The following is a 14,560-nucleotide window of genomic DNA, read 5'->3' on the forward strand; positions in this document are numbered from 1 at the left end:
TGAAACCATGCGTCTGAAACCATGATGTCATTTGTGCATACTAGCATGAAGTGTCCCCCTGAAGAGCTAACTGTCTGGAAGACTCAAGGGCTTGTCTAGCATATCTATCTCTAGTAGCATCCTACAAGCTGTACCAGATGTAAGCGCCTCAATCTCCATAGGAGGGGCAACTAGCTCTACTCAAATGATAGCGTGGGGTGCGGAGGCCTTGGCTCTGATCAGTCGAGAGATCACAGATACCAAGGGCCTCTCCATACGTCTTTAACCATCCTGGCCTACAGAAGGTCCCCATGCCTGCACCCCATACAACGTAGCTGAGGCTACTAAGATATCAAAGAGCAATAACTTTGTCCGAGGTTCCTGGAACTGAACCTGCGAACACATCCTCTCCAAGCCTCCCAAGGCCGCAAAAGCTCTAGTTTGTCTAGTCTCTGTTGCTCTCCCCAAAGAAACCTCGGCTCAATGAAGACAACCCCAAGGTAAGTTTATGCATCTGTATACTCTACAATCTCTTGACCATATGTGAAAGTCGGTGCTGATCTCCTGATCCACTGTGGTGTGGTGTTAAACACCATAACCTTGGTTGTACCAAGGTTTACAAACAATCCATTATCCTCTGCAAATTTGTGTAATGCATCCAACTGTCGCTGCACACCCTCTGGTGAGTCAGATATCAACACAATATTATCAGCATATAACAACAATGGGATCCACGTACTTGCTAGTTGGGCACCTATATCACCCTCTCTGTCAATGTAATCAGACACCTCATCAACATACATACCAAATAGAGTAGGAGACAATGGGCAACCCTGTTTCACCCCAATGGTGGAGTGGACTAAATCAGATATCCCCTCCAGAGTGCGTATATATCCTATTACTGATCTGTATAGAGCCATAATCCCCCAAACCAACACTATGGGCACCCCCATCTCCTGCAATCTGTGCATCAATCGAGCTCTCGGTACCATGTCAAATGCTTTGCGGAAATCCACAAAGCTACAATAAATCCGTCTCCCATGGGACCTGCCCTCCTCAATGATGGCTCTGAGTGTCAGAATATGATCAAGAGTGGAGAAACCCTTCCTGAAACCGGCATGGCCCTTTGCTCGTACACCCTCACCCTCTGCCCAATTACTCAACTGCTGCTCAAGAATGGATGCATACAACCGTGCCAATATGTGCCAACCATAATAGTGTGGTAATTCCCAGGCTCTGTAGGATCACCTGCTCTGAAGATAGGCACAATAGTAGATAACCTCCAAGTCTAGGTAACCCCTCACACATAGCACGATTGAACAACACTGCAAGAACCTCTACCTGCATATCTCTAGCATGTGTTAAGTGCTCTTCTACTAGCTCATCATGATCATATGCCCTGCTGGTCCTGATCCTGTCAATGGCTCTCTTTACCATCTCAGTGGTAGAGAAGGTGCTGGTAGGTGGGCATGGCTCTGTAGGATTTGGGAGGCGGTCCTGCCCAAGAACCGTATATAAGATGAGGCATACTGGCCCCACACATCTGAAGAAGTAATCACTGGGGAGGGGAGTGCTCATGAAAGAATCGCCATGCCTCTCTTGAGTCTCTACTCAAGAACATCTGATACAAGTCTCGCTCCATCTGGGCCAAGTAAGCTCGTTCTTCCGTCGCACAAGGTGTTGGGAAGCAATCCGAGATTTTCTGTAAGTGATGACTCCTAAAAGAAGATCCCTCTGAAGCTGGGCTCTCAGCGCTCTGCACTCCTCATCATACCAACTATTTTGGGGCATGCTCCCAGAATATCGCCTCCGACCCGACTGAGTGTGTGGGTATGCCTCTGATGCTACACCATGCAGTGTCTCAGTCAGTAAAGTGGTGCACTTCTTCACTGAGAGGCCAGGCACTCTCATCAAGAGTCATCATCCATGCTCTCTCTCTCTCATGCTCTAGCCTCTTCCTATTTAAGCAATGCCTCTCCATCTTGTTCTCCAACACTTCCAAGCTCTCAATGCTCATTGCTCTCAAGCTCTCAATGCTCAATGCTTCCATGTTCTAGCTCTCAAGTGACAAGCTCTAGAGACTAGAGTCTCGCCTCTCCATCTTCTCTCCATTGGGTCTCTCCCTCTCAAGCTCCCATTGAAGATCTCATAACGTCAAGTTTCTTTAAGTGTAAAGTTTAAACCCAAGGGCCTAAGCCTTAGACGTAAGAATTCTTTGTTTTTTTATTTTGAACGTACGTAACGTCATCGTACATCTTAATATTTTTTAGTTCGTTTAGTACCGCACATCATCGTACGTGTACAAAACGTACGGGACCGTACGAGACCACCATGGTGGAAAGCATGTGAAACCGGATGCTCTAGGAAATCGCTGTAAGCCATTAAGTATGGCTAACCCATGTGCAGTCGTCATCTCCGTGAGGTATCTCCCATACTCTGTTTGCTCTATGTCATGTGCGCATCTGTCAAGCCCCAATTCACCCACATCTAGCTCTCTAAGCATCTCATCTGAAGTGTCGTAGAAGACTGTCTGAGAGTTGCGTTCGGGCATTGAAGTCCCCTAGGAGGATGATATAACCATCCCTTGAAAACTCTCATATATCATCATCTAGTATAGAGAAAGGCGACTGTCCTCTCGATGCAGCATATACTGACGTACTGGGGGGGAAGTAACATATGGCAATGTATAGAAATCGGCCCGTGTCAGCTCTCAGCCTCACCCACATGTATCTAGCATGATCATCTCTCCGTACAATATGTAGTAGTGGCTGTAACTCCTCCCTAAATAGCACTGCTACTCCTCCTGAACCTCTACTCCCATGCTCAGATCTCCCGACTGTCTTGTGCGCTGTCTCCCATCTGTATCCTACCACATCTGGCATAAGCTGCCCGGGGGCCTGATGCGTCTCTAGAGAGAGAGAGAGAGAGAGAGAGAGAGAGAGAGAGAGAGAGAGAGAGAGAGAGAGAGAGAGAGAGAGAGAGAGAGAGAGAGAGAGGGAATGTTATATTAGAGAGAGGGAATGTTATATTAAACATCTTCAAAAGGCCAAAATGACCTATGAGACCTTGGTGGTGGATCTAATACAATGTCTGGGTAGAAAATAAAAATGAAGTCAAAACTAAAATCATCATCATCATCATCATCATCAATGTCCGAGGATGCCCGGCATCAGGCATTGTCCGAGAATGTATGTTACCATATACATGTCGTAGTGATATGTGAACACACTTAGGACACCGGGGCATTTTTTCCATCACTAGGAGGTTTCTCCCCCGTGCATTGTATGTACGCCCATCACTCTAGGGCTATCTTATCTTTCCATTGCACACTAAGTAATACACTCTCTGTTGTGTGTCTTGAGCTTCCTTCATCTTCTCCAAGCTGTGTGCGTTTCCCTGCAATCCTATTTCCAACAATTTGTATCAGAGCAAGTTGTGTGCTCCCGGGCTTAGTCGTCAGCGTCGCCAACACACGCCTGCTCACTTTATCAGATTTCTATGAGCTTTGGTGAGCGTCTGCTCAGATTTTTGATTCGGGCTCATTTCGGTCTCCGTTTCCACTACAGGCAATGCTGCATAGGCAATTTCGTCATTATGTGCAAAATTTCTGTCAATGCCGTTTTTTGCATAACAAGTCTCTTATAGTCTTCTACGGGTTATGCTATATAGCATGTGTTGGTCTCACTTCGTTTCTCCTCTTTTCGAGCAGTTTTCACATCGGGTGTAGACATTTGCCATGGCTGACAACAACACAGATGCGTGCAAGATGTTTGTTGCTAAGGACAGATTGGATGGGGACAATTACTCTATGTGGGCTTACATGATGCAACATGTCCTTGTGTCAAAGGGCGTTTGGAACATTGTGCAGGGCATTGATGTACTTCTTTGTTCTATGGATATACGCAATGTAGAGGATGTTGCAGGTTTTGCTTGCAGGATTGCTGCTGTTAGAACTGTTTTTCCACTGTTGCGCAAGCTCGTTGGGATGTAAGAGATCGTAGGCTCATGCATTGATTGCATTGTCTGTGAAGCGCACTATTACTTCTCACTTTCGTTCAGTAAATCTGCAAAACAGGCTTCGGATATTCTGGCTGGTCTTTATGCAAGTCACAATGAGGCTAAAATTGCATTGCTGCGTAAAAAGCTGGAGTCAAAGACTATACACTTTCCTTGCTGGTGTTAAGGATATAAATGAGCAACTTATTTTTGCAGGTGAAGTCATTTCTGACAGTTCCCTTGTGCAGACTCTTCTTGATGCTTTGCCAGATTCTTACCAGACTTTTGCTAGTACTTGGAGACTTATGATCCAAGGAAATCTTGAAGTCGTCAAGTTTGATGTATTATGCTCGTTGCTATTGTACGAGTCACTTTTCAGAAAAAACAGGGCTAGACAGCGTGCGGTTGAACATGTCTTTATTGCTGCTCAAAGAAAAAGTGATAAGCGTAATGCAGCTACTTCCCATGGTTCTTCAACGAGTGGAAAGGCTCCTGTTCCTAATGCTTCTGCGGGCATCACTTTGTTTGGAAATTGTGGTGAAACAAAAAGAAGATAAGTTGCCATTATTGTAAAGCTAATGATCACTTGATCAAGCAATGTCTGAAATTGAAGGCAAAAGAGGTTGGTTCCACTACAAGTGCAGCTATTGTTGAGTCTTCTGTAAAAGAAGATGTGATGTAGATGTTGATGCAGAATGCTCTTTTAGTGCAGAGTGCACTTATGGTCCTTTTGTCCATGATGCATGTATGTGAGCTGTTGCAGATGCTCATGTGTGATACTTTGACAGTGGTGCTACAAAGCACATTACGTCTCATCGTGACTTGTTTACCTCTCTCGAGGATGTTCCTCACGGGAATACAGTCACTTGTGCCAACAATGTCTCTTATCCGGTTAAGGGAGTTGGAAAGATTGTGCTCAATGTTGCAAATGGCAGTTCTTTCACACTTGTTGATGCTTTGTATGTACCTGGGATCAAGAAGAATCTTTTGTCTGTATGTGCACTTGCTAGATTTGGTCTTGTAGTCAAATTTGTGGATCACAGATGTATAGTACATGATCTCAGTTTTGGCGATGAAATTGTTGCATCTAGCGTATTATGTCGTGGGTTGTATAAGCTCACTTTGTATGACAAGTTTGGATAGAATTTTACAAATGCTGTTGTGGATTCAAAGGTTGTTTCAGATCCAAAACTTTGGCATGCACGTTTAGGCATCTGAATTTTGCTAGTTTGCTGCGTTTGCAGAAATCTGATATGGTTGCTTCTTTGCCGCCTCTTGTAGCACCTGTCAAACATGTTTGTGAAGGCTATATTTTGGGTAAGATGCAGCGTTCGAAGTTTCCAAAGGATAGTTCAGTTAGGGCCACATGCAGGTTGCAGCTTGTTCATAGCGATGTTTGTGGGCCCTTGCAAACTCCCTTCTTGGGCAATTACCTTTACTTCAAGACTTTCATTGATGATTACTCTAGGCATGCATGGGTGTATCCGCTTAAAGAGAAGTCCGAAGTGTTTATGTGCTTCAAACAAGTTTTGGCTATGACTGAAAATGTCTCGAAATGTACTATGGGTACCCTTCGTTCCGATCGAGGGGGGGAATATATGTCTCATGAATTTAATGCATTTTTGGCTAGTCGTGGGATAAAACACCAATGTACAGTGCCGTATACACCTCAACAAAATGGTGTTGCTGAGAGAAAAAACAGGTCTCTTACGAAAATGGCATGATGTATGGTCAAAAGTCAAGCTTTACCGCGTTCGTTTTGGCTCGAGGCTATCATGTATGCTAGTTATGTACTAAACACGTGTCCTATGAAAGCTTTGCAGTCTATGACTCCTTATGAAGCATGTTATGATAGAAAGTCTTCTATTGAGTACATGCGCGTTTTTGTCTATTTGGCTTATGCTTTGGTGCCACAAACGTAGCGTATGAAATTGACCGATAAGGCTGTTAAGTGCATTTTTGTTGGTTATACTGCTGAAAGAAAAGGTTACAGGTTGTTCTATCCGCAAACAAAGCGTATCTTGGTCTCGGGATGTTGTGTTCGTGGAAGATTCTGTTCAACCTTTGTTGTTATGTATTGGAGATAGTAATGTAAGCTCACAGGACATCTATGATAGTTTATTGTCTCTTTTCAGTAGTGGAAGTTCGAATGTAAATTCAAATGAGACAAATATATAGCCTATGGGGGTTTCTAAAAATGTTATAGATCAGCCTATTACTGATGCACATGTACATGATGTACTTGATGAGAAAAGGACTGAGAATGAGTAGGCTAGAGGTATGCCAAAATGGCTGGTGCATACTTTGCGTGATAGTAAATTGGTTTAGTCGTACTTGTTCAGGTTCTCGCTATGCATCTTTTGTATCAGATCGTTATGCTTTGGCTATGTCTAGCTTATGTGATGTTGAGGAACCTCTATCTTTTGATGAAGCACGAAATTTAGAAAATTGGATGGTTGCTATACAATCTGAATATGGTTCACTTATAGAAATTGACAGATGGACTTTATGTGATTTGCCTCCTGGCAAAAAGGTCATTGGTACGAAGTGTGTTTACAAGTTGAAACGCAAGCCGGATGGTGAGATTGATCGCTATAAGGTTCGACTTGTTGCAAAGGGTTATGCACAGCAAAAAGGCATAGGTTATGAAGAGACTTTTGCTCCTACTTGTCGTATGACTACTGTGCGTGTTCTGTGCATTGGCAGCTCATTTTGGTTGGGATGTACATCAGTCACACACATTGTTACTGCTTTCTTGGATGGTGACATATTTGAGGAAGTTTATGTAACGTAACCTCGCGTTTTTGTCAAGGAAGGACAAGAGGATAAAGTGTGCAAATGTAAGAAATCTTTGTATGGGTTGAAGTCTGAGAGAGAGAGAGAGAGAGAGAGAGAGAGAGAGAGAGAGAGAGAGAGAGAGAGAGAGAGAGAGAGAGAGAGAGAGAGAGAAAGATGAGGGGGCCAAAGAGAGGGAAGAGAGAGGGGTGGGTAGGAAGAGAGAGATGGGGGAGAAAGGGAAGGGGGAAGAATGGGAAGGAGAAAGGATAGAGAGAGGGAAGAGATGGGGGCTAGTAGAGGGAAGGGAGAGAGAGAGAGAGAGAGGGGGGAAGCAGAGAGGTAGAGGGGGGAAAAGGGGAGGAAAAAATTGTGAGGGGGGCATGCATTGTTTTGTTCTTATAAAGAGGGAAAGAGAGGGGAGTGAACTCACAATGGAAAGAGGGCGGTGGTGGTAGGATTAGGGGCGGCTCACTCGTGCTTGGTATGAGAAAGCTTGTATTCATTTGGTCAAACGAGGCTTTCGTAACAGTCCAACAGAAGGCACATTGTATGTAAAGCGTGAGGGTGATGTACTTCTCATCGTTCTCTATGTGGATGATTTGTTGATCACGGACCAAATGAGAGACATATTACTGAATTTAAGGCTGATTTGAATGCTACTTTCAAGATGAAAGATTTGGGGCTGTTGCATCATTACTTGGGTAGACAGTTTAAGCAGTGTGATGGTGGTATTGCCTTGTGTCAGACAAGTTACATAGAGACATTGCTATGTAAGTTTGGACTTGAGGATTGCAAACCTATTGCCACTCGCATGGAAACAGGTTTGAAATTGAGTCTTCATGATGCTGGTGATCCTGTCGATGTCATTCTTTACCAAGCTGTTGTCTGTTGCCTTGCTTATGTATACAACACAAAGCCGGATATTCAGTTTGCAGTCTCACAGGTCAACAGATTTATGCGTAGCCCACGGTTTAAGCATTGGTAGGCTGTCAAGAGGATTTTGCGCTACTTGAGTGGCACTTTACATTTTGGCTTGTTTTATCCCAAGGGGGGATCATTGCCGCCAGATTTACATGCTTTTTCGGACTCAGATTGGGCTGGTTGTTTTGATACGCGAGTGTCCACGAGTGGTTTTTGTTTCATTCTCGGCAGCTCATGCATATCATGGTTGAGCAAGGAGCAACCTACTGTGGCCACTTCCAGTTGTGAGGCTGAGTACAAGGCAGTCTTCACAGCTACGGTTGAGTGCGTATGGCTCAGACACCTTATGGCTGATTTGGGTGTTGGACAGGACACTGCCAACACTATCTACACTGACACTTAGAGCGCATTGGCAGTTGCGAGGAACCTAGTTTTTCATGCTCTCATAAAGCACATTGAGGTGCATACCACTATGTCAGGGAGAGGCTCTTAGCAGGAGAGATCAACGACGTGGCTTATGTGCCAACACAGGACAACCTTGCAGATCTTTTCACAAAGGCATTGTCTCGTGAAAAGTTCGAAGCTATCCGCAGAGCTTTGGGCTTACTCCCCTTTGTGAACTGATCATGTCCTCAGGGCATGGCACTTCCCTATACTCTATGTGCTAGCTCTCGTTCACCGCATCACTCCGAGGGGGATTTGTTACTATATACATGTGGTAGTGATGTGTGTGAACACACTTAAGACCGCTTGGCATTTCTTCCCTCACTAGGAGTTTTTCCCCGTGCATTGTATATACGTCCATCACTCTAGGACTATCTTATCTTTCCATTTCACAGTAAGTATTAAACTCTCTGTTGTGTGCCTTGAGCTTCCTTTGTCTTCTCCAAGCTGTGTGCGTTTCCCTGCAACCCTATTGTGTTGTATCGGTTGTTGAAGAGCATCGTCAATGTCCACCTTTGTAAATAGTCGTACTGGACGTCTTCCCTGTCGTGCTAGAATAGTCTGATCCTCTAATGGAGCCTGTGAGAGACTTCATGTGATGTCATTGTTGTGTAGGTTGTTTGGTATTTTGTTTAGTCTTTTTCATGCCGGGATATGGATCATATAGGCATGATGATGTAACCCCTTCTGGTCTCGTAAGTCTTTTAGGCCTTTTGTAGACGTTAATATACATTTCATGTCATCTCTCTCTCTCTCTCTCTCTCTCTCTCTCTCTCTCTCTCTCTCTCGGAGGCTTCTTATTTTTTCCTTCAATACCACTTAATTATAAACTATTTAGTTTCGTCCATTTTGTTTCTTTTATGGCATTGGGTTTGCAGGGAGTAAGAGCGATTTTGGTGGACAAGGACAAGAAGCCCAAAGTAAGTCTCATGTGAGAGTATTGTTTCTGTTAGAGGTTTCTCAAATGCATACCATGACTCGTTATGTCTTGCTTTCGATTGAGCTTAAAAGCCTTGAATTTCAACTTTTTCCCAATCGTTTCGTGTTTCTTTATCCTGCACAAATTTGGTAGATGTTTGCTTTTGTCCATCACCTACACAAAACTGTCCTGCATTTGGATTCTTGCACTTCAATAAACATGGAGAAATCATAGAACTAGAAGTCATTTATATATGAATCTTATCTTATGTTCCTTTGCTTGATAATGATTAAACATAAACAATCATGGCTCACCATTGATTTATCTGATTCATCCTTCTTTTCACTTTGTGGACCTTTTCACCATTCTCTTCTTTGGACTTTGTGGGTTTTAACTTTTTTCACTAATAACCAGGACCATGAGTGGGTAATCATATGATTTGGGTTTCAATATGAATCCTTTTTGTTTTCAATTCAACCATAAATACAAGCTTGTTATTTTTTACTTTGTAGTGGAATCCTCCCTCGTTAGAGCTTGTTACATCAGACATGGTGGATCATTACTTTTCACCATTGAAAGACAATGAGGCACCAGAATTAGAACTCCCCATACGTTATGAGGACTGCACAAAGAGGATTGTTTTTTCAAGGCTTTAAAGACAATCGATAAGCAACAGATTTTGGCAATAATCTTGCAGATTAAGCGAACAGGCAACTTGAGCACATAAGAGCTTGATGTTGAAATCAGGTTCATGTATGTGAAACCTAAAAAAGATGCGAGTTTTGAATAAATATAACCGCTTAAAAGCTGGTATCATCCAAGAGCTAAAATTTGATGGTTGAGCTGTGCCATTTCCTTTGAGGCACAGACTCTTGTCAAAGCTGTTTATTTGCACAAGTTGCATGCTCTTTTTTGTCTTGCCAATGTCAAAGGCCTTGGTGTTTGGTTTGTCTTTTTAGCTTTGCAGATAGGGCAATGATGTTTATAGTAGATACCTTCAAATCATTGTTTGTTCTTTAATGCTAAATCTTGAGGTTTCAAAAACCAAGACACTTCTCTCTAGTTTTACACTCATTTCTTGAGCCCCCCCCCCCGCCCTCTCTCTCTCTCTCTCTCACACACACACACACACACACATTTTTTTTGTGTTAATCGGATTTGATTAATTTACAAGTGGGAATTCTCAAACGGAGAAAAACCCACGGAAAAGAAGAGGTACAAAAAGCGGAGGTGTATGGTGCTCCTAGGGCGAGAAACAATCAAAGTAAATCCTGTATGCATTAAGAGTAATATCCCCAACCTCATAAGCAAAATGCAGCGCTTGGCCAAGCGACAATTCAAAATAGGAAAAGAGGGAAATGTCAATGCCTCGAGACATCAAGAAGTTGCGATGGTGCCAGATGGCCCATAGAACCCAAAATCTGACCCAAGCAAAAAAGAGTGCAAACTGAGATTGTGGAGATGGAGATTGAAGCGTCGAAAGGGAAACAAAGCCGAAGAGCATTGGACACTTGTCGAATGAAGAATTTGGAGCAATGACAATCCCACACTAACTGTGGTACAATCTCCTCCGTTGCGCGACATGTGTACCAACAGGAAGGCACAATATGCTGTGTATGCAATGTGCTACCCACAAGTAAAACTCCCACCTATAGCGGAACGAGAAAATACGTTCCTTCAAAGGGAGATGATTGCCAAACGGTAGACAATGTGTGCCTCCACCATAAGGATGACTTGGAGAGTGCCCACAAGTGATTACCATGACGTACAATCCACATAAAAGATTGCAAGAGAGCGTATACAATACCGATCGTAAATGCATTCCAAGTTGACATTGGCAAGATTCCAAACCAAACAGCGAGAGTCTTCATTCAAAGGAGAAGTAGGTGAGAGATCAGTAAGCATGCCGTGAATCTGTCACCAAAGAGGAGAATAATGAGGTCCTAATCCAAAATGAGCCTCGTAGCAGAGAATGGAAGAGCATGACCAGTATCATTTTGAGAAAGAAAATATGCTCGACGAGAAGGGCATTGGACCAAAGTAAAAGAGAAAGCCTTGCTCCAATGCAGGCTCTCCAATCGGAGGGAATTGCCAAGAGAAGATTGTCGGCCATTCCATCCCAAATGCAACGTGACAACCTTCCAATCAACAATGAGAGAAGTAAAGAGACATCCAGGAATGTGCCCTTCAAGCTTGCCAAAAATGACCTCCCAAATAGGTTGGCTGCCAATGACCAAAGGACGGAGTGACAATATGCGCACACAAATGTGATACCGTAAACGATCAAGACCAAGACCCGCAGTAGAGTATCTTTTCGAGCCAGAACATGACTGCGCAAATCCAAAATATTTAACCCATCCAATTGATGACGTGGCACTTGTATGGACGCTCTCGTTGTGCGCTGAGTGTTGACGTGGCAGTTGTACGGAATTCCGCAAAACGCGATGGCAACTTTTTGGCATTGCTTTTGGACTAGAAGCTTTTGAGTTTTGAAGCTTTTCACTGTAACTGCTTTTCAGGCCAAGGGCCTTTAAATATGAGGCTAGGGCTCATTCTTTGGCATGCTTCCTGGAGAAGGTGCCGAGTCTGCAGTACCGGCTTGTAAGTGTTGATGCAATATAAAGAAATACCGAAAGGAGCGCCAAGGTTTGGGGCCAATACTCTCTGGGGTGGAATTCCGCCACTCCGTATCGCGTGTTGTCTCTCTCTCTCTCTCTCTCTCTCTCTCTCTCAGTTCAATTGTTATTGAAGTGCTAAAAAAGGATGTGCAGTCTATTCTTTTCTTTTGGAACGTGGTGCCTGTCTTGTGACACGACACCATGCGACGAAGAGGCTTCCCCTGTAACCACTTCTTTGTAGGAACGAACGACTTTATCCCAGGCCTTAACCAAAGAAATGTTATCATTACAAGGGAGTTTTTCTGAGGGACATTCTTCAATGGGGGCACATAGTTGCTAGAAGATACCAAACTGCGGGCTTTAACTGTTTTCTTCGATACCAGCCAAGTCTGAGAAGCTGCAACCTGTTCCTTGCCTTTATCATTAGCATTCGGAGAAGCAGGAATCGGTTGCAATTGTGCCTGCTCTCCTTTGCCTTTAGTCGTCCTAGCCATGGTGGTGGAAACCGACGGACCTTTGGTTAGTGGCTCAAGAGAAGATTTCGGAGGTTGTGGAGATGGAGTGGAAGGGACAGCTGAAGGAAGTGACTCCAGATTCGGTTTCGAACATTCGGACTGCATATGACCAAATCAGCCACAACGGAATCAATAATTTGCAAAATTACCCCATTTGAGTTTGAACGGGTGCTTTCCAACCATTGTATCCCCCGAATCAATCGAAATGCTTGCTGGTGTAGGGATGTCAATGTCCCCCAAGATACAAAACCGAGATGTGTTGGCGTCCAACTTAGGAGAGCAAATGACATTGCCCAACTAAGCAGCCAACAAGGGAAGAAAATGATGTCAAGTACGAGGAAAATCCATGACCTCGACCCAAACAGGACACTTATGACGAATAAGAATGATAATCCTTGGTGAGAGTCCAAGGCAATAATGATTTATCTACGTATTGAAGAAAAGAGGAGACATTTTGAGCAAAGCATCGCGAGCATCCATGTCGGCTAGCAATACTTCATAAAAGCCTCGTGCACGAAAGTAAACTTTAGGAAATCAACCCATTGGCCTACATCGTGTGTCGTATGCATTTTCCCAGGGGAGAAGAGAATCAGTGCGTGAAGGGCATATTGAGCAAAAGGATCCATAAGCTCTTGTATAGGAATGCGCACTTCTGTGGCAAGAGCAAGGCCTTCCCAGGCTCGTCGTGCATCTTCAAAGTCCTCATGTAAACATTCCTTGATTTGCGTTAAAGCATCCATAATTGAGCTTTCCATGGCTTTCTGACGCTTGTATATACAGTGTTTAGAGGATTCCATGTGAAATGATCACCACGCTTTCCACACTGCTGATAAAAATCACACTGCTCCTACAGATTCTTTGTAAAAGACGTCGCTGTACACCTGCTGAACACTCGCTTTTTTAACCCCAGATCCATCAAAGAATACTATTCTTTACGTTTGGGCATGCCATTTTAAATTCTTTAACATTTCTTATGCTGTTTTTTTTTCCAATGGAAAGTTTAACTCACTTTGGACCAATTTTCAGAACGGATAACCTTTTCACAGAAAATGGTGTGATTATCGTCTTTTCCAGCACTTCTCGCTACAACTCTTGAGCTAAAGAAAAGTTTTACTTTTAATTACTTTAGCATGTCCCTAAACATGTTGAAAACAAGCTTCTGTCTTGAAAATGTTATACATGAAAGCTGTAATACATTTGCTTCTACAGGTCATGACCATGCGTGACAGCTAAAATTTCAGCATTGGAAAAGCTGGCTTTAAATGAGGGGAAAAAGTGAACATACCCTCAACGAGAATACAGAAGGGCTTGAGCAGCTCCTCTAAAAGATTAGTATTTTTGTTCATCTATACAAGTATCTCCACCAAGAAAAGCCGCCATAGCTATCTGATAGGACATGCAATTAGACATAGCATGTACATCAATACACAAACAATGTAACTGAATAGAAAGCTCTTAGGTGGGAAGCATATCCAAGAGGAAGGCCTTGTTTTGATTTTCCCATTTGTTGAAGGTGGCTATTGAAGGAAGGAGAGATTTTTCTGATTCCGACATGGAGGAACACCCTATCCCATACCCTAAAAATAAAAAGTAAGAAAGTTGTACCATATGGCCCACTTTGAACTGGTGATTGTAGCTGGATCTAAAGAATTTTGGTGCATTAGAGAGAGAGAGAGAGAGAGAGAGAGAGAGAGAGAGATCTCGAATGTTTAAGTAGGAAAGAATAAAAAGAGTATGCCAAAATGGAAACAATCAACCAAATACTCTACTCAAAGGGCTGAGAAACATTGAAGAAAGTAAACCAAAGAGGAAAGTTGTAGTTGGACACAACATTTAGAGGGCATGCACATCGTGAGTTTCAGAACTATTCCTAAAGGAGCCCTTAAAAATAGTATTACATTCATGCGCATGCCCCTTTAGTTATAGAACCTCCTCTTGTAAGTTATCCATTACTAAAATGTTAGGTCTCTTTGCTTTAATTAGGTTCTATACTTCTTAGAGAAAGTCACCCTTCTAAAAGAACCGAACCTCCTTTTTGGCATGGTAGATGTACTCTCCCAAGAAGATTGTGAGATGACCTAGCGGCAGAGTATGGCAAAGGTGTTCCACGTGCCTGAAGATGTGGGCAAAAAACCTGTTTTCTTGAATTGTGTGCGCAAGGCACCCGTCTTTTGACGCTAGCAACACAATTCTAGTTGATGATTGTGAGAACTATGAGAACTATCTTGCAACTCAAATCATACAAACATGTTGTGGTAGAAAAAGAAAACCATTTCTACTTGGTGGGTCTCATTTTTTCGTGGTTGTTGGGATGGATAGGTGAGCAGTATCCAACAACGTACACTCGCAAGAACCCAATCTTTGACATAGAAGATGATGTTTTTGGATAT

At 43.2% G+C, this 14,560-nt stretch overlaps 1 protein-coding gene across 7 annotated transcripts in view; it reads left to right on the plus strand.

The window, feature by feature from the left end:
- Positions 1–13,820, plus strand: part of LOC147443031 (3-hydroxyisobutyryl-CoA hydrolase 1-like) — a 53,287-nt gene extending 39,467 nt beyond the window's left edge. For 6 of the 7 annotated variants that reach the window (XM_086528978.1, XM_086528973.1, XM_086528977.1 and 3 more), the window contains 2 exons: positions 8,997–9,038; positions 9,550–9,991. In XM_086528978.1, the coding sequence (XP_086385104.1) occupies positions 8,997–9,038; positions 9,550–9,693 (186 nt within the window). In that variant the 3' untranslated portion in view covers positions 9,694–9,991. Of the gene's footprint in view, positions 1–8,996; positions 9,039–9,549; positions 9,992–13,379 lie in introns of those variants that run through there. The other variant, XM_086528976.1, reaches the window with a different exon arrangement.
- Positions 13,821–14,560: the final 740 nt, after the last annotated feature.

The sequence above is a fragment of the Adiantum capillus-veneris genome, chromosome 14 (assembly GCF_014529385.1).
Source record: "Adiantum capillus-veneris isolate H3 chromosome 14, ASM1452938v2, whole genome shotgun sequence".
Classification (NCBI taxonomy): domain Eukaryota; kingdom Viridiplantae; phylum Streptophyta; class Polypodiopsida; order Polypodiales; family Pteridaceae; genus Adiantum; species Adiantum capillus-veneris.